The sequence below is a fragment of the Nesoenas mayeri genome, assembly GCF_963082525.1.
Source record: "Nesoenas mayeri genome assembly, chromosome: 15".
NCBI classification, from domain to species: domain Eukaryota; kingdom Metazoa; phylum Chordata; class Aves; order Columbiformes; family Columbidae; genus Nesoenas; species Nesoenas mayeri.
This window is the reverse complement of record NC_137559.1, coordinates 4,811,946-4,834,715: the sequence shown is the minus strand read 5'-3', so window position 1 is coordinate 4,834,715 and position 22,770 is coordinate 4,811,946. Positions and strand designations below refer to the sequence as shown.

Sequence of the window (22,770 nt, the reverse complement as noted above, 5' to 3'; positions counted from 1 at the left end):
TGGGGATAACAGCCTCGTCACCGCTCAGCAGTCGGGACCCAGCACTGGGTGACCTGCCGCCTCACGGCCGCGTTCGACCTTGTGCCTTCACCTGACACCCCAGCCCAAAGCATGGGGGTCCAAGAGACTTCACAGCCATAACAGCTGGTTTTCTGCCTCAACTATTTCCTTTTGTGCCTTCCAGGCTCCCCAGGCTGTGACAAGGCCAAGCCTTGTCCCAAACCCACTCGGAACAGCCCTCCCGGGATCACCGTCCCGTCCATCACCAGTGTCTCTGGTATTTTCTCAGACCTCTGCGCACAAATCTTAGGTAGAACCATTTTTTAATAAGCACGGTAAAATTAAGAATTTAACCACAATGTATGACAAGAATTATACGCTTTAAAAAATACAACCAATTTTTTTTTTTTTTTTTGTATTTCAAAAATATCTGAACCCAAATAAATATTTTTTTTTTTTAAAAGTACATTTCTCAGACTAGTCATTTGGTGTTAACATCTGTTAAACTCTTGTGCAGTAACACTTACAGCACAACACTAAGACATGCTTCTTGGATTTCTCCCGGTCACACTCGCCCTAACTACTGACGCAAGCATTCGGCACGCACAGGCACACACACGGAACTTGACATGCAGTGATAGGATACAGTGCTTTAAAATATATGAGAATCCATCACGGCCTCCTTGCCGCTGCCAGCCCAGCCCCATCCCCACGCCAGCAGTGGGACCGGGTACCCTGTTTCTGCCTTCCAGTTAAAATGCGTCTCTGGGACCTGTTTGCAGTGGGTTTGTGACTCCCCTGGTGTCGGGTACAGTCTGTTGCTCTGACCCGGTGCTGACAGCGCGGAGCAGGCGCTTTCCTCCCGCCTGGGCAGCGCCGTTTTCCCCAGCACACCTTACAGAGGAGCATTTTCAAAGTGCCGCCGCAAGACCCGGTTCCTGCCCAGCCCTCCGAGACACTGAATCCATAGCGTGGGCTGTCATCCCATACCCAGCCGGGGGCTCAGGGACCCCCACGCTCACCAAAAAGTCAGCAGATCTCATCCCTCAGCGCCTCTCCCACCCCTTACCGAGCGGTGAATATTGCTGGAGTAGAGGCAGTACTTCCCTAGGCAAGGCAAGGCAGCTCTGGAGCTGCTTAGGAGTGATTGCTACTGGATGGAAGTAGATCGGAGCATTATTCTCTGAGAAACGGAACCTGTGTAGGGTTAAATATCGCCCACTCCTATGGCTGACCCTCCTTGGGTGGGAGCTGAAAGTGACAGGCAAGGGATGTCTCAAAAGCAGAGGAGTCAGAAAACGGAGCTCTGTCTTCGCGGCCGGGGACACCTTCACTCTGATAAATTCTCGGTCAGACTTACAGCCTCCTCTCACCGACAGCCGGGAGGGAGTGAGGAGGGAGCCGGAGCCGGCATGTGGCCGTGGGGACATGCTGGCAGCACTCGTGGAAGTGGGTGGCACTCGGACGGTACAAGCTGACGAACACACATGCCAAAGTTCGTCATGGGAGCTGTTAGTGCGAAAATCGGAACCTGTTATAAGTCTGCTAATATCGGCAACGAGTGAGGTAATGCAGTGAAGATGATGAAAGAGTCTTAAAGTGCCGATAGAGGGATCTCTGCTGTACAGTAGCAGACAAAGAAATTACTGAGTGAAGAGGAATTCAGATCCTGAACCACTCAGACTCTTCCTGATTTCTGCCGCCGCTACAGGCACCACGAGCAGCACGGACAGGCTGGGCTCTGGCTGCGCCGAGGTGCCACAGCCCAACGTGACTCCCCTCTCCTGGCACCCAAGCTGAGAGTTCTCTGCTGCAACCTGCTTTAGGATGACAAGATCCCCCCCAAGACGCATTTCTCCACAGCTCCTACTCAAGAGCCGAGTTGCAGAAAGCACAGAGCTCCCATTTCAAAGCTGATGATGGTGCCAGCAAAGCCCCGGGGCATCCTCCCAAATCAGAGCCACTTTGTGGCAGAGAGATGAAGCAGGTCAGAGAGGTGATAGTGCAAGTATTGCTCAACGCAGCCTTGAGTAGCAGCTACTACAGGTTGGATAGAGAGAGCAAGAAGTGAGTTATTGATCAATTTCTGAGCGCAGCTGAATGCCACAGGCAGAGACCACTGTGACTAAGAGATCAGCCAACACTCACCGTCAATCCTGCTCCGCCGCTCTGTGCTGTCACCCCGGAGGAAGACGTGAGTCAGCAGGGAAAAAGGTTTGTTGCTCCTTACTCAAACCCAAACAGCCTCGGGTTGTTTTCCAGCTGAAAACAAGCTCTGGTGTGAGCTGCAGGTCAGGCAGGATGCAGGGAGCCACAGTCTGTGCCATGTCACCCGTGTTACTCACTCATTGAGACACCTCTCGTCTCCGCTTCAGTGCGGCAGCCGTTCAGGTACACACGAATCGACACGGGGACACCTCAAGTCACTTCAGAACACAGGAGTTTTTGGTGGACACCGAAGTCTTGCACCAGCAGACCCAGTTCACACGTGATGGGCATGGTTAGGAAAGGAAAAGGCCTTTAAACACGCTTTCAAGTTGTGCAGCTCCGCACACAGGCACACCGCTTGCCTCCAGCCATGCTGTTTCCCAGCTGCCACCTCAAAACACCATCACAAGCAACCCCTGACCTTAGGAATCCCCCTGGAGAGCACCACGAGCTCAATCTGTCCAGGCTGGCCTGTCTGAAAGCCACCAGAAACAACACTACCACTTAAACCAGTCTTAAAACAGATGGTTTGGAGCTCCCATGGAGCCTCCTTGCCTTTGGGTTTTGGAGCAGCGTGGTTCTGGCTGCAAGTTTCAGTGGGGTCTGAGCGACACGACAAACCTGTGTGCCACCCTGTCACAGAAACCTCCCCGGGCATCGATGGAACATTGCGTTCACCTCCAGCACAATAAACAGAAGTCAAAAAAAACAAAACCAAATCAAAGAACACTTCGGCTCGTCTTGTACAATCTTGGCTGTTCTCACTCCATAACAAGAGTGCTAAAAAGAAATAAACAAAGGTTTTCTTTCCTGGCAAGGCTTTCCTTGCTTAGAAGTACCCTGGAGGCTGGTACCACTGCACGCACTGGGCAGAGCAGTGCCCAGCCCAGGACCAGTGGCCAAGGAGCAGAATCTCCTACAAGACTCCAGTGGGACACACCATGCCCGGGTACAAAGCTTTTGGCACAGACAGGAACAACCTGAGAGTGTCACCACAACCTTTATGGCACAGGCAGCAGAATGGAAGCTTTGAAAGGAAAATCCTCGGCATATTCTGCCCCGTCCGGAGCCAGGAGAGGTAGTGGAGACACTACAAAGGCTCGGCCAAGAAGCAGCATGCTGGGGACATAGTCAAATCGGAGCACAGGGTTCCCCCCCTGGCCAGGTTCCAGATGCTGACTCTGCTGTACTGTAAAGCACAAAAGTCAACTCCCCGACAAAAAAACAAACCAAACTATTATGGATAAAATGTGGAATTCAGTACATTCACCCCCGATCTCTCCTGAGCGCTAGTATTGCACCAACCTGCTCTAACAGCTCACTGTCTCACAGCTGAATTGCACTGTTTGTTTCCCCATCGCAAAAGCACCTAAAAACCGAGGGAGTTCCTCTTGTTCCTTAGAAGGCCACCCTCCCCCTCTGGGGATTCCCGATTTCCCTCCCACCCTTCTCGGAGGCCGCCCAACAAATGGGACGTGACAAATTAACAAGGCACAGCACTCAACATTCACAGCAGCGGGTGCCTCGGTGCTCACCGGCGTTAAGGAATCCTTCCACATTCCAGATCTTAACAAAGCTGAGAGAAGCACACGCATCTCCGCTGCTCTCCCACCACCCACCCAGGGACACCCTGTCCTGGGAAGTGCCAGGAATTTCAGAAAAACACAGGACTGGACACACCATCCACAGCTGCTGCGCACAGATGGGTCATTGCAAGCTGCCGCCCAGCCAGGGAGCTCCCGAGCTACGCTCATGTGAGACACAAGTCGATTAAAAACCTTCACGTGGCCTTTACATCCCGCCTCTGGCCTCCACTCCGGCTCCACAGAAGGGACAGACAGCATTTCGGGCTCTGGCAAAAGCGCGCGGTATTTTGAGGGCTGCACACTAATAAATATTGATCCCCAAGACAGCCCAGCTCTCTCTCCACACCGTAATCCCCCTGTGATACGCTTTAAAAGTCAATAGTGCCCCTTCGAACATTTAAAAACGGAGTGCTCGGTGGTTTATGTGATGGAACATCTACATTTGTGGCTACAGGGAACCACACAGCAAGCTGCTCCCTCAGACACTGGTTTCTGCGGAGCAAACACATCAGCTTCTTCGCTCCTTCCCAACGGATGAGCTGCTGCAGACGGCGCGGATGCCAAGCACGGGTGATCTGTCAGACTGTGAGCACGCAGGCAGCCGGCTCCTGGGCCAGCCTAGATTTTGTACAAAAAGCTGGGGACATAGTCAAATCGGAGCACAGGGTTCCCCCCCTGGCCGGGTTCCTGAATGTACCGCAGCTTCAGCAGCTCCGCTAAATACTGCACGATTTTGATATCTTCATTGGCGAGGCCCAGCTGGAGCTTCAGAAAGTTCATTCTGCGCTTCACAACGGATTCCTCCGGTTCCCTTTCACTGATGGGAAGGTGCAAGTGATGGCAGAAGGTGAAGAGAAAGGCTTTAGAACACAGCTGGGTGAGGATACTTTGGACGTGCATATAGTAGGTGCTCCCTCGCTTGATCTGTGTGCGGTGATCTGCCAGCCGGGACACCACGGTGCCTTTGTAGAGCGGGCAGCGCAGAGTCTTACTGTCGGCATCCAGAATGCTGATGTACCGGCTGTAGCGGCTCAGGGCGTGCAGGACGTTCACCCCGGCAGGCGACACCGTCCTGAAACGGCAAAAGGAGAGAGGTCACGGCTGGAGGGGACCAGAAAATTAAGCGGCAAACTGTGTCCGTGCTTGTATCTCAGATGCCTTCCCTCTGGTGAAAGAGCCTCTGTGGGCAAATAAAGTCTAGCACAGATGGAAATGGCCAACTAATCACCCGGTCTGATAGATCCCTAAAAAACCATGATCCCCTGGATCCCCCCCGTGTGCTGATCTGCACTGGGTGGGTGCTGCTCCATCCCCCGCTGTGCTGGGGGCAGTTTCCCTGCTTAGCAACACAGAGACAGGACGTGTCTGGGGAACAGAAGTGAATCTTGCAGCAGCTGGTGGCTTCTGGATGTGACGAGGACTCGTGAACCCAAATGAGCCCATCCCCCAGCCAAGAGCTCAACTGTCCCCCCAGATCATGTGTTTGGGAGGGAGCTGCTCGAAGGTGGTTGAAACCCTGAGAGGAGTGAGTCCTCCTGTCCTTCCTTTAAAAAAGAGAACCAGCCTTAAACCATAATATTCCTCAGATGAGCCTGAGCATTTTTAACTCCAGCGCAAACCCATGGCACGTTCACAACATACAATTATCCAACAAGCCTAAATTAAAGTCATTTAAATGCAAATCACAAGCCTACGCAACCTCCACCTTCTGCTCCTCAATTTTGTGTGGGTAAAGTCACTGGAGATGCAGCTCCCAGCCCCAAATCGGGAGCCCCAACTTGTCGGGTCAGGGCTGTCCCTGTCCCCAGCAGCCTCTGGCTTTGGAGGACACAGCACCTGCACCGGAACAATTAATTTAACCTCTCAGTTCCTTGCCAAAGCCCTTGAACAAACCGTTTGCTGAGAGCAGCCACATTAAACTCGACACTTAATTAATATTCCACAGAGTTACAAGCAGTTCTTATAAAAAAAATTACTTTTGTCTATAAAAATGGTATCTAAACACAGACACTGAGCAATGAGTAAACACTCGGTGCATTTAAAAACCTCCCCGACAGACAGAGAAGTCTGGGAGCAACTGTTGGCAGAGCTGTCATCCCGCCTCACGAGCGCAGAAATGAGGATAAACGCACAGTTTAGGATAATTTTGTCATCCACAACCCCCGGTGATGCAACACTCAGCAGCCCAGAAAGCAGACTTCTGTATTTTGATTTCCACACTGCCCAGAAACTCTTTGAGGAGCTGCTGCAGCCCCGCGCTGGGCTGCCGCTCTGACTCGTGTCTTCCACATTAGTGACAGCAACAGCCATTCCCCGTCAAACCTGCACCACAAGCACCAAACACATCCTGGTAATGCACCAAGAAAAGCCTTTTAATAACAGCAACAAAGTCAGGGCCAAAATCTTGCCAGCTGAGCAATTACTCTTCACTAATATAAACTACATTTCAGTGTTGGGTTCTTGCCTTCGTGATGATCCTCACCCTGAGCAGAAGTTTCCTTCGCATCTGAACTGCGGTTCAGGTGCAAAACCCTTCCTGTATCAAAGCATCTATTTCACAAACAAAATTCTAGCTAGAAACGTCAGAGGAGTTTTAGCAGGAGCCAGGAGCAGCAGAGCACGCAAGGAGACTCCAGGAGTGCTCTGGTATCAGAGCAGCAAGGAAAACAGCAGGACTTGAGTGGTTTTTCTGCACTTGGCCATGCTAAGATGTTAAACCTGAGGGAAACCTGCCTAAATTACTAGTCTGAGCCAGCAGAAAGGCCCCAGCACATGTTTTAAATATTAAATCTCAAGTGAGATTGGATATGAAGACAGATAAATTTACCTCCCTTCAAAACACATCCTATAAGCAAATATTTATGTACGTAATTAGACAGAGACCTCCCCTGCGCACCCATTCCCCTCTGAAATTCTCACTTAGGAGTTTTTATCATCCACCTCGACACCAAAAAAGCCACGATTTACCTCTGGAGTCCAATCAGCTTCCACTTCTGGAAATCCACCACATGCAGAGGGGAAGTCACCCAGTGCTTCACAGGCTTGGCATACACCCCACAGTTGGGCACGAAGATGGAAAGCGCCGTCACCAGCTTCTTGACGATGTTTTCCTCCTCCCCCAGCACCACCAGTGTCCTCCCACTGAGCAGTGAGTAGATGGCGGGGTGGGCGAAGGGGTACTGCCGGATGAAGCGCAGTGCATTCTGCCCGGCCTTTTTTTTGTGCCTTTCACTCCCCTGGCAGGCGGGGTGAGCGGGGGACGGGGTCCTGTCGGAGCAGGTGGAGGCGGCACTGCTCATGTAGCTGGTGGAATCTGAGTACTCGTCCAGGCTGCCCTTGCTGAGCTCCCGGCTGCCCAGCGGGTAGCGCGAATCAAGCTCGCAGGGAAGGAGCCCCCCTGAGATGCCGTCGTGGGAGGGGAAGCCCCCAAAAGTCCCGCGCAGCCCCTGCTCAGCCGGGCGGGACGGCTGTGGGGGGATCCTGACCACCCCCTCCTCATCACAGGGCTTCTGGCCCAGCTCAGCCTCAAGGAAGTTTGGACTCTCCTTCCCGATACAACAAGCAGAATCAACCTGCGCCAAGCCTTCCTGTTGTGAAAGGTCTTCCCGCTCGTCGGCGTCGCCCGGGTTTAATCTTGGGGTGAAGCGAAGGCCTCCATCTTCGTCATCATCCAGGTAAGGTTCCTCATTAATGGCACTTGGGTAGCTCGCTTTGAAATCTTCAGGGATGAGAGATTCGGAGGGGCAGGTGCTGAGCACCTCGATGCTGTCCTCGCTGACCGTGCGCCGGCTGCCCACCCTGGTCCTGCCTGTCTGGGGGCTGGGGCTCACGGGCAGGCTGCCCTGGCTCTCCGATTTTGGCAAGCCTGCGGCGGATTTCTCTGTCCCCAGCACCTCGATGCTCTCGCCACTGCTGATGCTGCCTTTAATATCGGTATCGAGATAGTCCAGGTTCTCCTGGGGCTCAAATGTGACGGATTCGCTCATTTTGGGTTCGTGGGAATCCTCGAGCTCCTGCTCCATCTTGATGGGCACTGACTCCACACTGGACTTATAGGAGCCCAGGCTGATGACAACTTTAGGAGCGGGGGACTCTCCCGAACACTTTCTATCGACGTCATCTTGACTGAGCTCCTGGCAGCCTCTGTACTGTTTTTCAGGGGGCTTTTCATCCAGAAAAGAGCCATCCTCGAAGAGGAAGTTCGTTACGCTTTGTTGTTTCAAGAGCGCTCTACTGATCTGATCCGTCAGGAGGTAGCAGACGTCACCTCTGAACGTCCTCTCAATCTGATGCAACTGGTCGAGGGTTTGGGTGAAGAAATAAATATCACAGAGCTCCTCCAGCGTCTTCAGCTTTTTGTCAAAGCATTTGGCAGACTTGGCTTTGATGAGCTTGGGGGTATAGGACGGCGCATGGGAGTAAAGGTGTGTTGGGCTGTGCTCAACGAGATCCGAGGTAGTCAGGTCCTGGTCGCAGCCCGTGCCTGCTGGATCCAGCGCAGCTTCTGGCTCGTAGGGGTGGAATTCGGACTCTTTCAGCTTCCTGTAGGGATATGACCGGATTTGTTTCAGCAGATCTTGGTGCTCGATGATGGACTTTTCCACACTGGCCAGCTCATTGGCCTTCTCAATGGCTTGGGTGGTGTAATACCCTTTGTCGTTAGCTTTCTTCTGTATTTCGGTTTCGTTGTGCAGGACAGTTCTGGTGTAGTCGAGATCTTTCAGTTTCTTTTCCAGTTCGTTAGCAAAAGCTTTCCTGTTCCCCGTCTTCAGGCATTCAGAGGCTTTGGAGAACTCAGCAGAGAGTTCCTGAAACTGCTGCATGATTTTGTGCTCGTCGGCGGAAATGTATGCCATGCAGAAGGGCCTGACGAAACCCCTGGCCTCCAGGTCATAGAGCGTCAGGTGGTGCACGTAGGCGAAGGCTCCTTCTTTCGAGTCCCCCAGCACCACCTTGGAATCCTCCACAAAGTTCAGCTTTGGGTAAGCAGAGCCGGGCGGGTGCCCCACGAAGGAAGCCTGGTAATCCACAGACATGATCCGGAGGGAAAAGTAGTTGAGGTCGAAAGTGCCCGACACTTTGGCATCGTCGGGGATGGTCAGGAGGGGCTGAGGCCCCACTTGCTCCGAGAACTCGGAGATGAGGATGAAGTCGCGGGTGAACTTGGAGCTGGCGACCTTGGCCCAGGGGTTGGCGCCGTGGCTGGCGAAGGGGAAGAGCGGCACCGAGTACTCCTCGGGCAGCGGGGGCTCGCTGCACAACTCGTCCTCCAGCTCCTCCTCCCTGGTGAACGCCACCACGTCAGGGGCGCTGATCATATTTCCCGCAGGACGGAACCGACGCGGAGCCCCGAGGCCCCCCCGGCCCTCCCGCCCCCGCGGGACGGGCCCCGGCACAGCAGCCCGGCCCGCAGCCCCTCGGCCCACAGCCCCTCGTTCCGCCGCTCACGCCGCCGCCACGGCCGGAGCCGCCGGCCCGCGGCCCCGCTCCGCCGCCTCCTCACGGCCGCCGCGGCCCCGCAGCCATCTTGGGGTCACATGACGCCGCGGCCTCTCACCCCGCCACCCGGAAGCGAAGCCGTTCCCTCCTCCTTTTCGGTTGTCGCTTTTTTTTTAAATCATTACCGTTTCTGGACGTTTTTGAACGCGGGACGGGCCCCGTGGCGGCGCGGAGTGGCAAACCGAGGCGGGACGGCGGGGGAGGCGGCTGAGGGGCGACGCGGGGCATCTTGGGAGCTGTAGTTCCCGCCACAGGGGAGCGCTTTACGGCAGGACGTAACGGTGAAGGAAAGCGAGCCGCGTCCCTCCGCGCTTTGCGACAGAGCGAAGCGCGGGAGTGAGGGAGGTGAGTGAGGAGAGAACGGCGGGGAGACCGGGGGCGACACTGGGGGTATCGGGGAGGGGCTGCCCAGGGGGGAAGAGCCCGGATAGGGTCGGAGCGTGGTGGGGGTCCAGGCTGTGGCGGGCGGGGCCAGCCCGGGCCTGAGGGGAGGCCTTGGCGGGGCAGGAAGCGGGTTGTGATGGGGGAAGAAGGTTCTCCAGCTCCGTGCAGCTCTGAGGGGGCTGTGCCGGGCAGAGGGTGCCCTGCGCCGGGCGAGGGACATTCAGCGATCCAACAAGGAGGTTGGAGACGGGGCGGTCGGGCTCTGCTCCCCAGGAACAAGCGCCAGGAGCAGAGGAAACGGCCTCAAGTTGCACCAGGGGAGGTTGAGGTTGGATCTGGGGAACAATTTCTTCCCCAAAGGGCTGTGGGGCATTGGAACAGGCTGCCCAGGGCAGTGCTGGAGTCACCATCCCTGGAGAGGCTGAACAGATGCAGAGATGAGGTTCTCAGGGACATGGGGCAGTTCCAGGGGTGGGGAAACAGTTGGACTCAATCATGTTGAGTGTCTCTTCCAACCAAACTGATTCAATGATTCTCCATCCTTGGCAGGATCCAGCCCCAGGACAAGGCCACAGCACCATGTCTCTGCCCCATGGGACCTGTCACCCTCTCTAGCGATGAACATCTCAGCAAGACTCTCAGCCACCTGCGGGGTCAGGATGCTGCCCCAGCGCCTCTTCTGCCGGGCCACAGAGGACATGTCATTGCAGAGGATCCGGAAGGTTCTGTGCGTGGCTGAGAAGAACGACGCTGCCCGGGGGATTGCGGATCTGCTCTCCAACAGCAGAATGCGGCGGGTGGGAACACACCACATCTCCTTACCGCTTCCCCATACACGTACAGGTCTGGCGTAGCTGGCTGGAGAGGATCAGCTCAGCAGCTGTGCAGCACAGTCCCAATCTCAGGTGTAGCCCGTGTTGCAGCCCCAGCCTGCTTGGCAGAGCTCGGCACAGGCAGTTCCCGTCAGCATATGCAATATCTCACACTGCTTTTGTCTCTCTGGCTGCTTCTGCCCATGCCAGGGTACACGAGCAGCTTTAGTGGACAAACACCACTTGCCCAAATGTATTTGGGAGTCTCAGATCCCTTGTGCTTGTGACTTAAGTCCTGTTGGAGTTCAGCTCCCTGTGCCCAATCTGCCTTCTCCAGGTACTGGGCTCTGGTCGAAGGTTTCTCGTGTCATTCTTGGCTTTGCAGTGTCTGCAAAAGGCTTCAGGAACTGAAACCAGCTGCTGGCCTGTATCTCCCCCTGAAAAAGCACCATTTCTGCAGCGTCAGCAATTGTCAGGGGTTTACTGAAGTTCACATAGTAAAGCAAAGATGGTCTGTGGTTTGGAGAAGAGTTCAAAGATCTTTCCTTCTGCTGCTTTGTTGTGTGACCATTAACGGTTTGCATAATTACTTGGTATTTCCATGGTAAGGAACCAGAAGGTGCTTTTACACCATAATTATATTTGAATGAAAGGTGTTATTGAGATCCTGAGCGCTGACAATCCCAATCAAGGAAGATATCTCCCTGCTTCTTTTTGTCATCTGGAGCAGGACAGTTGTTCGTCAGGAACATAACTGCCCAGCCCCATTAAACAAATCTGTTCCCCACTCTTTGTAGTCACTATCGGTGGCGTGATAACCCCAATGCTCCCTTCAAGCCTGGTTTAAAATACTTTTACACTGGAAATCATCGTTTCAATGTCTCTGTAAATGACACGGGCAATTTCTATGAGCTGCAGTACCTGATTTGCATGTGCGTCTCTCTGCTCTGCTGTAACAGTGAGGCGGAACGGGTTTGGTTTCTGTTAGGAGCCAGAATCTCATCGACTTTCCTTTTCCTTCTAGCGAGAGGGGTTTTCCAAGTTCAACAAGATCTACGAATACGACTACCAGATGTTTGGCCAGGTAGAATTTCCTTTCATTCTGCTGCTGGATTAGAAAAGTGCAAAATCCTGATTATTAAAAGCCATTTGTCAAAAGTTATGAAACCCATTGCCAGTGACAGGAACATTTTGTCCAAAGATGAGGAAATGTCAGATATTCTTTTCTTGGCTCAACCACTGACCTGTTTTCTAGCTTTAATTCTTTCAACTTTCTGGTTTTATATCAGCCAAACAAATATTGCCATTTAGAATTGGGAGCTTTTTCCAAAAATTGAGGATAAGTCCACAGATTTGGGGAGCGAAGAGCTTGTTGTGATCCATTAGCAGGAGGGAGGCATCACTGATGTGTAAATTGAGAACTATATCAAGGTCTTGGGGCTGTGGGCAGTTTTTAGCCAATGATGGGCACTAATTACCTCGCTGTGTCTCTTGCAGAGCGTGACTATGGTGATGACGTCCGTGTCTGGACACTTACTGGCTCATGATTTTAAGCTGCCATTTCGCAAATGGTTGGTACTGGGGGGGGGTTTGTCACCCTCTGCGTTCAGCCCCAAGCTGGGAGGGACTCTGCCATTGCGTGCTGATGGGTGCCAAATTTTAGGTAGAATAGCAAAAATATTGTCTTCCAAGTGCTGAAAAACCCCAAAGTCATAATAGTGGGTAAAATACATTAACGCAGACCCAAGGAATTAAGCAGATTCCAAAGCCTGATTGTTTTTTCGTGCTCTTTGTTGAAATAGGAGCTGTTGGGGGAAGTGAGGCACTTTCTCCGTCTTCCCGCCCCTTTGTTCTCTGTGCTTGAAATAAGAAAAGTCGCTTGTTTAGGGCAGCCATCCAGATTTGCAGTTACCTCTGGTTGCTTTTCAATTCTATTGTTTTCAAGCGTAACTCAGCATTTCACGCAAACTTAAAGTTGTCTAAGACAAGGCCCATGATAAAGTATATTATTAATTCCAGCACTTGAACATCACTTCCTTACAAGACAGCACCAGTTAGTGTCTCCCAACACATGTTTTTGTTGCGCACTCTGTTTATCCTCTGTTTCCCAGGCATAGCTGCAACCCTCTGGCTCTTTTTGATGCTGAAATTGAGAAGTATTGCCCTGAAAATTACTTGGATATCAAGGTACATTGTTTTTAAGAGTTTTCCTGAAACTCTTGAGTTCAGAGATTAGTTCTACAAATATTGTCTCAGACAGGAGGAGGATTGGACCTGTGTCCTTAACATCTGTGTTCCTAGAGCTTAACAAATTCCTCCTGCTTTTCCTAGGACTAATTTGTGACACTGAAAGGCTCCTTCTCATGTACAATTAACTGCAGTAAAGGAACAGCATCTTTGCTAAAAGTAAAAATATTTTTTCCAACAAAGTGGAACTGGCAATTATGTCTCAAATTTACCAAAAAATGACTTTTTCAGCAAACAGATTGTGGTACAATCCGATCCAAACCATGTTTATTAACAGAGTCAGATGTAAATAAATGACTCAGTTCTTTTGAAATCTGCCTAATCTCATGAGAGACACAATTTCAAAATGTTATTGCAACAATCTATCTCTATGGATACACGTCGCATGTCATGTTCAGTCAGTGAGTCATTCTGAAATTAAATGACAAAGCAAGTGGCCTGGGATGTCTCACGTCTTACTCTGGGTTGTTTTCTTGTCTCAGAGAACCCTGGAACGAGAAGTCCAGCAGTGCCAAGCTCTGGTGATCTGGACTGACTGCGATCGAGAGGGGGAGAACATCGGCTTTGAGATCATTCATGTTTGCAAAGCTGGTGCGTAGAGCATCTTCTGCATCAATCAGAGTTCTGCTAACGTGCTGATGTAACAGGTATCGCTGCTCAGAGGCCATGTAACAGGCATGTTCTCAATCCTGCTGTGTCCAGGTTAAATATTTTGACTGTAGTTCTGATAAACATGTGGCTTTGATAGACCATACATATATTCCGCTATTGGAAAGCTTAGAATAGTTTAACATCATGCTTTTTCAAAGCTGATTATTATTTGCTCCTTTCCATTGGCGTTTGAGTTGCTCTTTGATTTTTTTCCTCTCGTGTCTAACAGTAAAGCCAAACCTTCAGGTTTTCCGAGCCCGTTTTTCAGAGATCACGCTTCACGCTGTCAGAACAGCCTGTCAGAACCTCACCCAACCGGATCAAAAGACAAGCGATGCTGTTGATGTCCGGCAGGAGCTGGACCTCAGGATTGGTACGTGTGCATGGAACAGCTTCGTTATCAGCATGTGGTTTATTGTCTGTAAGTGCTTGAGCTCCCTTAGGCTGCTGCACAAACTGGACGGCGTCCATCAGGCTCTTCCTCACTTCTCGTCTAACCACATTGAATGCACATTGTTAAAGCCCAGCAAGGGGCGGTTTAGAAAAATCATGTGTTACTGTCTCCTCAACACAAGACAGAAATTCCCTCTGTGGTGTCATAAACCAGATTTTTAGACCAGATCCCACTAAATCACATCTCATGTTTTGCTGGAAAACACTCTTGAAGCAGATGTTAGGCTTATAGCTCACGCAGCACTGACAAGCTACTGCAACTAAGTATTGAGCTTAGAGTAAAATTAATACTCAGAATATTAAAAAGAACCATCTGAAATGTGTTTATCCTTCAACGTTGTTGTATTGAGTCCTGATGTTCGTTTTGTTTTCTCAGGTGCTGCCTTCACCAGATTCCAGACACTGCGTCTCCGGAAGATCTTCCCTGATATTTTAGCAGATCAGCTGATAAGCTATGGCAGCTGCCAGTTCCCAACGCTGGGGTTTGTAGTCGAACGCTTTAAAGCTATCCAGGCCTTTGTTCCTGAAGCCTTCTATAAAATAAAAGGTATGTTTTGGGAAAACGAGTCCTGGACTCCGTTTGAAAGGGCCTGATATGTACAGAAAGGAAAAATATCAGGGCAACAAACAAACTGTGCAGCAGAGGGGGTTTCCTCTTTTTTTCCATGACCACTAAGCAGAACTGAAAGGTTTCCCATTACTCTGGCCCCACTGCCTCTGTTGTATTTCTGTTGTATCGCTACTATTTCACTCCGATCTATTATTCTCCACAGTGACACACGATCACGAGGACGGCAGCGTGGTCTTCAACTGGAAGAGAAACCGTCTCTTTAATCACACAGCGTGCCTGGTCCTTTACCAGATATGTATGGAGGTCAGAAAGCTTGTAAATTGTTGTATAATCCAGCATCAGCCAAACATTTCCCCCAGCCACCTCGCTCGAGATGTTTAAAGACCAGTTTGTGTAAACTCTTAAAGAAGGTTTTGCTTTGTTTAGGATCCGGTAGCGACTGTTGTTGAGGTTGGGAGCAAGCCAAAGAGCAAATGGAGGCCCCTGCCCCTGGACACTGTGGTACGTTTGAACTCTGATGAAAGGACTTATCGGAAAGAAGCTTTGAGCAGATACTTTACTCACCATTTCCAATGATGCACAAACACTTTTTTTCTGGCTCCTCCCAATGCAGGAACTTGAGAAGTTGGCTTCCCGCAAACTGAAAATAAACGCGAAAGAAACCATGAGAATAGCAGAAAAACTCTATACTCAAGGGTAAGAAAGGAAGACTTGGCTTGGTAAACTTAATTATTTCAAAAAGAAACAGCCTTTAGTCCAAAATGAGAAGTATCTCGGAGCACCTTAAAGTGTTTTCCTGTCTTTTTTTCTTAAGGTTCATTAGCTACCCCCGAACTGAGACCAACATTTTCCCCAAGGAGCTGAACCTCTCGGCTTTAGTGCAACAGCAGACGCAGGACCCAAACTGGGGAGCGTTTGCACAGAGGATTTTGGATCAGGGTGGGCCAACCCCTCGGCGTGGAACCAAATCAGACCAGGCTCACCCTCCCATTCACCCCACAAAATACGCTGCAAACCTCCAGGTGAGTTTAACAAAGCCAGAGAGAACTGGGTCATTTGTATTGCTGGATAAATAAAGATAGGAGTCTTAATAATATTGTCATTAGCACAGTATCATCACCTGAAATCTCTCTGTAATTTCTTGACCTTTCGTTAACACCAGGGGACACTGACCCTCTTTTTCTGTTTGATATTAGGGCAGCGAGCAGAGACTCTATGAATTCATTGTGCGCCATTTTTTGGCTTGCTGCTCTCAGGATGCCAAGGGACAGGAAACAACTGTAGAGATCGACATTGCTAATGAGCGATTCATTGCTCAAGGACTAATGATCCTGGCCCGAAATTATCTGGAAGTCTATCCTTACGAGAAGTGGAGTGATAAGGTGAATACCCTGAATAATGTAGATGGGAGAGGCTAAAATATTGGGAGCTTAAAATCGCACTTCACCGCCAGCTTCAGACCCCTCTGCAGAGTATTCTGTGACAATTCCTGCCCCACGGGCTGTTTCCCCCAGAGTGATCTCTGCTGAAAACCTGTGCAGCTTTACTGTGCCAGCTTTGGGGAGATTCTTCCCCTTCTGACACTGCAGCAGAGACCACCCAGGGCTGTGGGATTGACTTTACTCACCCAGAGGAGCCGCAGTCGCTGTTCCGTGCGCTCTGGCAGCTCATTCCTGGCTAATCCCATGTGCCCTGAGCCTGGATCTCCTCCAGAACAGGGTGCTGCTCTCTGCACTGCCTTGCTCTTAACGTGACGTTTTGCCTTCAGCAAACAGACCAGGAGGCAGTTTTAAAGAGATTCTCCTTCCCTTCAGGTTATCCCACTGTATCAGAAAGGGTCTCGCTTTCAGCCCACTACGGTGGAGATGGTGGATGGGGAAACCAGCCCTCCATTGCTCCTCACGGAAGCGGATCTGATTGCTCTCATGGAGAAACATGGCATTGGTCAGTATTGGCAGCATGGCCTTTTGCTTTTGGGAGAACTTTGCTCATAAGTTTCTCCTCAACTTGTCTAACACCAGTTCTGTCCCACCCTCAGAGTAGGGAATTCTAGAAATGTCACTTTTGAGAGGAAATCACTTAAATGTAGAGAACAAAGGGGTTGTAGAGACCTGAGATCCTGAGGAGCCTGCAGAGTGCCTCCAGTCCCACAGAGATGTGCGATCTAGGGCGCAGACTGTGCCTGCCAGCACATTGTTGGCCTCAGTGCCTGTGGGACACAAGGGCAGTGCTGCTCCTGACCACCGGTTGTCTCCTTCTCCCTTTAGCACCTCGCATTCTGCAACAGGCACAGGGGAAGTCACTTCTTGGCATCTAACTGGGCTCAAACCCATCTGCTTTCAGGGACTGATGCCACTCACGCTGAGCACATCGAGACGATTAAGACGCGGATGTACGTGGGCCTCACAGCAGATCAACGGTTCCTGCCAGGCCACCTGGGCATGGGGCTGGTTGAAGGTAAGGGCAGGGCCAGTTCTGGAAGGTGGCAGGTTCCTTACTTATTCCTTTGTTTCGCTTACCATGCAGTGTGTTCCTCAGGCTATGATTCCATGGGCTACGAGATGTCCAAGCCTGACCTTCGAGCTGAGCTGGAGGCTGATCTGAAACTCATCTGTGAAGGGAAGAAAGACAAATCAGTAGTGTTGCAGCAGCAGGTCCAAAAGTACAAGCAAGTCTTCATCGAAGCTGTGGCCAGAGCCAACAAGTGAGTCGTGTCTTCACCCTCTTCCACTGGCTTTGCTGCTCTGGGAGGTGCTGGCTCCTCTGGAGTGCGATCCTGTCACACTCTTTCCCTGGAGCTCTGCCTGGTCTGTGTGGGCATTTGCATGGGAAGGGATGATTCGCAGCCTGGCACACTGTCGTGAGTCAGTGCCAACTAACTGCTCATCTTGTTTTAAACTCTTTAAGATTAAATTCAGAGCTGGCTGAAGGAGATGGTGACATGCACTGACCTTTTTCAAGTTGTACCCTCACCTACCCTTTACCTCTCTTTAGTTTGGAGAAGAGGAGACTGAGGGGTGACCTTATTAATGTTTATAAATATATAAAGGGTGAGTGCCATGAGGATGGAGCCAGGCTCTTCTTGGTGGCAAACAATGATAGGACAAGGGGTAATGGGATCAAGCTGGAACACAAGAGGTTCCACTTAAATTTGAGAAAAAACTTCTTCTCAGTAAGGGTGACAGACACTGGAACAGGCTGCCCAGGGGGGTTGTGGAGTCTCCTTCTCTGGAGACATTCAAGACCCACCTGGACATGTTCCAGTGTGACCTCACCTAGGCGTTCCTGCTCCAGCAGGGGGATTGGACTAGATGATCTTTTGAGGTCCCTTCCAATCCCAAACATACTGTGATACTGTGATACCCTGTTCCAGAGACACAGTGCTGGGTCAACATGCTGGTGGAGAAGCTCAGAAGGGCTGCATGTGGGGCAGCAGGCCCTAACTGACCACAGTGCCTGGTTCCTCTTTGCAGAGGAAACATACAAGATGCTCTGCTTGTTGTCTTTTATAGGTTGGACCAGGCCCTTGCTCAGTATTTTGGACAAGCCGCAGAAATTGCAGAGCAAGAGGAGGTCTACCCAGCAATGCCTGTTTCCGTTCGGAAGTGTCCACAGTGCAACAACGACATGGTCCTGAAGACCAGAAAGAACGGCGGGTTGGTGATCTTCCCTCTTGTAGAACGTAGCCTGCGGTGGTGGTTTATGTTTTTCTAGGTGTTGTTCGTTTACCTGCCTTCTGCAGCAAGCATGAAAGCTTGAGCTGCAGCTAGCTAACTCCACCAGCTGTGTAAGCTGTGTGGACTCAGCCAAACCTCTCCCTCAAGTACATATTTGCCCTTAAAATTTGTTGTTTTGATCATTTCTGGTGGCTGAGAAGACAAGAGAACGGATCACCGACTGTCTTGACTTTGCCTCTTCCTCATCGGTGCCTCTGTTCCCCGGCAGGTTCTATCTCAGCTGCATGGGCTACCCAGCGTGTAAAACTGCGGTCTGGTTTCCCGATTTTGTGCTGGACGTGGCCAGGGATGAGAGCGTCTGTGCTGTGTGTAAACCACATCCAGTTCACAGGTAGGTCATACCAATTGTCCCGTGGGGTAATGCAGCCCCTTGGACGTTGCGTGTCAGCTGTCAGGGCCAGACTTCCATGGACTGGGCAACCATTTTCCACTCGGATCTTGGCGAGCTGGAGCAGCACTTTCATGGCTTGGGGATGGAAAAAAGAGGGGTTGGGGAAACTTAAGTATAGCAGAATTTAAAAAATGAAACATGAAAATTCAAGTCCAAATCGAGGTCTGTTGGTGACAAGTGACATGAACTGGGAGACTTTTATTCTTCCTTTCCTTTTAGGCTGAAGTTTAAATTCAAGAGAGGCAGCGTTCCACCCGTGATGCCCCTGGAGTTTGTTGGTTGCATCGGGGGCTGCGACGAGATGCTAAAAGAGCTCTTGGACCTGAAGTATTTACACAGGTCATCCCAACCCATGTCAGCATCCAGCCAGCAAGTGAACCGCTTGCAGGTCAGCAACTCCAGCAGGGCTGGCGGTGACAACCGGCACACAAGGGGGACCACAAACCTGGCAGCAGGACATCTGCTCTCCTTGAGCTCCACGAGAACACCCAGACCTGCTCCTTCAGCCACTCCAGACGACGGGAACAATGCCGTGGTGTGCAACTGTGGGAACGAAGCCCTGCTCCTGACCGTGCGCAAGGAAGGGCCCAACCAAGGCCGGCAGTTTTACAAATGCAGCGCCAGCACCTGCAACTTTTTCCTTTGGGCTGATCAGCACTCAGAGGACAGAAGCGAGGTGGCTCCGCGGGGCTCTGCGCTGCCCCGGCCCTTTGCGGGAAGGGGCCTAGCAGAATTCCAGCGCCCCGGCGGAGGGAGAGACCCCGGGCTCTTTGGAAGCAACAGCTCTGATTCAAGAGGCGGCACGGTCTGCAAGTGCGACCAGCCAGCCATCACACGCACCGTCCAGAAGGACGGGCCCAACAAGGGGCGGCAGTTCCACACCTGCTCCAAACCCCGAGAGCAGCAGTGCGGCTTCTTCCAGTGGGCAGACGAAAACGTGGCGCCAGGTAAGGCTGGGTGTGAGGCGAGACATGAGGGTTGGAGGCTGTTCTTAGAGCTAAACGTGAACCTAAACACACTCCTCACACATGCATAACACTACTGTGGCATGGCAGCTCTTGTAGCAACTCACATATTTAACAGACTTCAGGTTTTTTTCTTCGGAACAGCTGTCAGCAGCATTATAGCACTTCAAATCTTGCTGGTAACAACCAGGTCTGACTTACCTTCCCACGTACTGGTGGATATGTCCTCATAGCACACATCTGCTGAGCTCCGAGCTGAATGCTTTGCTTCTGCGTGCCGTAAGCTCGAGTGTCTGTCCGTCCGTGACTTGTCGGATAAAGCCCAGTGCTCTTTCCAACAGTCTGTTTGGGAATTTGTCCTCCCAAATGACGGTGCTCAGTTTGTAAGAGGTGTTACTGACTCAGTACAGGGTTGAAGCAGCAGCACCGGTTTTGGAGATCTGAACCCCCATTCTGTCATGCCAGGGAAACCACGCTGCTCCTTCTGCTCTAGTTTAGGGATTCAGTGACAGGCCAAGTCTTTCTGAAGCTTTGATCAGAGCTGAGAAACTGAGCGTGGCTGCTCTGGAAAGATGCTGAAAACAAGTACCCATAAAAAAACATAATCACAAAATAAGGTTGCAAAAGGTAGAGCACCGACACAAAGGGACAGGAAGCAAAGTATGAGGTTGAGATATGGTCTTGAGGGAGATCTTCAACACTGGCCTCCTGCTCCTCCTTAGACATTAGGACCTAAAGGGGTAGAATCAAGTTTTCAAAACTCCTTAAACCCCAAGTTTTCCTCTGGCACGTGTTGTTTCTGCCTCAGCTGTAGACCAGGGCTTGCAGCCAGGCAGAGCCATTTCCCCTCTTCTGTTCCAACATTGCTGTATTGCTGCAGGACAAATGGGTAACACTTAATTGTTGAGACAAATCTGAAGCAAGTGCAGTTCCAGGAACAATCTGAGCGGCTGGGATAGTAAAATCATTGATCCTCCATTTTGAACTTCTGTTTCTTTACCTACTTGTGTTTAAGTACCTTTGAAAATACAAGTTGTTTCTCTCTAGGGCCATCTGGAGATGTCTCTTTGAATGACTTTGGCAGCAGTGGATATTCCAGAGGGTTGGGAAGTAAAGCCAAGAGACCAAGTGGTTTCTCCTCAGGAGCCACTGCCAAGAAACCACGGACCTGTAGCGTTTGTCACCAGCCCGGCCACACAAGGAAAACCTGTCCCCAGAATCACTGAGCCTTGGCAGACACATCTCTGGGGAGCCTGAAAGGTCCAGAGTCATGAGCTGCCACAGGAGCAACTGCTGCTGAAAGGACCTGGAGTCGAGAAACGAGCCTGGCGAATGGTTTCTGGAAGGGCAGGTTGCAGGATGCTGCTGCCGAGGGAGACCATCCTCCCACAGGAGTTCCATACCTGGGCAGTGAGGGTTCTACCAGCTCGGAAAGGTGGTTCTGCTGCTGCTGTCAGCCTTTGTTTTCAGCTGCTTTTCTGCTGAGCAGATTGGGATAGTCTAAACATTTCAAGGAAGCATTTAGAAACTGAATCTGCAGAGAAAACAGCGCTGGAGCTTGTCCACCTGCAGCTCCCACCACGTTGGCATTTCTACACAGCTGTTTTGCCCGATGAAGAGCTGGGCCATAGCTGCCAGGACAGACACCGCGGCTGCTTCTTGCCTCTTCTCATTCCCAACCTTCCACAGTGTGGAATTTTATTTTAAGTTCCCTTCCAAGTTGACGTCACCTGAGCAACATTCCCATTTCTTTCTTGTCCCCGTGCCATACCACTTACCTTGGTTGTCCCCAGCCAGGTAGGATGGCCAGGTGCAGAGAAGCAGGATCTGGAATCTCAGCTGCAGGGCTCAGAAAAAGCCTTCGGTTTAGGCAGCTCCTGAATTTGAAGCTGAGTTCTTCCTCAAACCTTGAGACATGCCTCTGTGATGCTGCTAGCTAATGGAAGTTATTTTTGTCAAACTAATAAGTTTCTTATTAAACGATTATTTAATTTTTACATTTGATACAGTGACATCTTAATTCTGCCTTATTATTTCTTCCTACTTAAAATAGTTAAGCTATTACTGTAAAAGCATCCACCCAAATCTTGCTCTTTCCACTCACTCATCGGAACAATACAGAATCTTGGCAGAAACTCCCCACAGTGATTTAGAACTGAGCTGCAGGGGGTATGGAGAGTAGTTTTATCTCATCGGCTGCCGCGTTGCTTCCCCGGGGAAGGGCGGGCAGCTGCCTGAACCCGATGGGAGGTTCCGTTTTCCTGCACTTCATTTATACTGAACTCCCCGGGATGCCAGGCTGCCTCCTCCCGCTGTACAAAGCCAGGAGATCCACGAGATTCTTGTGTCCACTTCTGCCAGAGGACAGCGTTCAGATTTTTGCCCCCAATGCTGCTCCTTTGGGACACAGCGGTTCCCTGAGTCAGCATCGAGGTGACATGCAGAGAATGTTTAACGCTGCAGCAGCCCATCACTATCGGCTCTAAATCTATGGAGTAAGGTCAGAACTCAGATTGCGTTTCCCTGGACCCCTCACTCCCACGATAAAACAGCTGCAGCCTAAAAATACAGACCTGACAGCTAAAATAACAGGATTACACGGCTTTGTAATGCAATCACTGAGCTGGCAAAAGCACGGCAGGAGCCCAGGGACAGGCAACAGCAGCGGGAAGTGTTTGGGCAGCAGCCGGGCAGCATTTGGGTGACACAAATCAGCTGTTTCCAGCTTCCCATGTCCAACCCTGCTCAGCCTTCAGGCAGAGCTGCTCGGTAAATGTGTCCAGAGGACTCATGTACTGCAGCCAGTCACTGCAGGCACAGGGGTTTGGAAAAGGAGGAGGAAGGTCTGGCAGGATGGGGTCTGACCCCCACCAAGCTCTCTGTGCAGTGGGGGGGACACCCTGGGTCGTTTTTGGGCACTTGACCACAGCTGGAGCATCACTTCAGCGCTTCTCACAGGAAAGGAGACACACAGCCAACACGAGAACCAGTATGCACAGAAAAGGTTTATTCTCATCACTGACACCTGGGAAGTGGTTTGGAGGAACAAATTAAGTCATTTCAGACTGGGAGGAAAAGCACTTTTTTTCAACCCCCTCCCATAAACAAGATGATAGCTGTAAATAAAACTAATCCACAACAGCTGCTCACATTGAAGCCCGCAGGACTTCTCCATCTCCACCAGTGTGCAAAAACAACTCTTACCATTAAATACAATAATATATTCCTTCGCCTTGGGACTACAGCCAGAACCAAAGCCTACTAGC

General features: G+C 51.1%; 2 protein-coding genes across 2 annotated transcripts; one reads left to right on the top strand and one right to left on the bottom strand.

Moving 5' to 3' along the window:
• Positions 1 to 287: 287 nt before the first annotated feature.
• Positions 288 to 9,492, bottom strand: SMCR8 (SMCR8-C9orf72 complex subunit). Its single transcript, XM_080354108.1, has 2 exons — positions 6,762 to 9,492; positions 288 to 4,866 (listed from the first exon to the last, which is right to left on the bottom strand). The coding sequence occupies exons 1-2, from the start codon at positions 9,110 to 9,112 to the stop codon at positions 4,413 to 4,415; spliced, it is 2,805 nt and encodes a 934-aa protein (XP_080210234.1). The 5' UTR covers positions 9,113 to 9,492; the 3' UTR covers positions 288 to 4,412.
• Positions 9,493 to 9,603: 111 nt separating this feature from the next.
• On the top strand, positions 9,604 to 21,323 carry TOP3A (DNA topoisomerase III alpha). The gene is made up of 20 exons (XM_080354297.1): positions 9,604 to 9,638; positions 10,227 to 10,474; positions 11,514 to 11,573; positions 11,987 to 12,060; positions 12,601 to 12,676; positions 13,219 to 13,327; positions 13,617 to 13,760; positions 14,217 to 14,387; positions 14,614 to 14,714; positions 14,838 to 14,912; positions 15,025 to 15,107; positions 15,226 to 15,433; positions 15,608 to 15,793; positions 16,226 to 16,355; positions 16,755 to 16,868; positions 16,950 to 17,115; positions 17,924 to 18,067; positions 18,357 to 18,479; positions 18,759 to 19,486; positions 20,552 to 21,323. Exons 2-20 carry the CDS (start codon positions 10,295 to 10,297, stop codon positions 20,728 to 20,730), a joined length of 3,051 nt encoding a protein of 1,016 aa, XP_080210423.1. The 5' UTR covers positions 9,604 to 9,638; positions 10,227 to 10,294; the 3' UTR covers positions 20,731 to 21,323.
• The last annotated feature ends 1,447 nt before the right edge of the window (positions 21,324 to 22,770 follow it).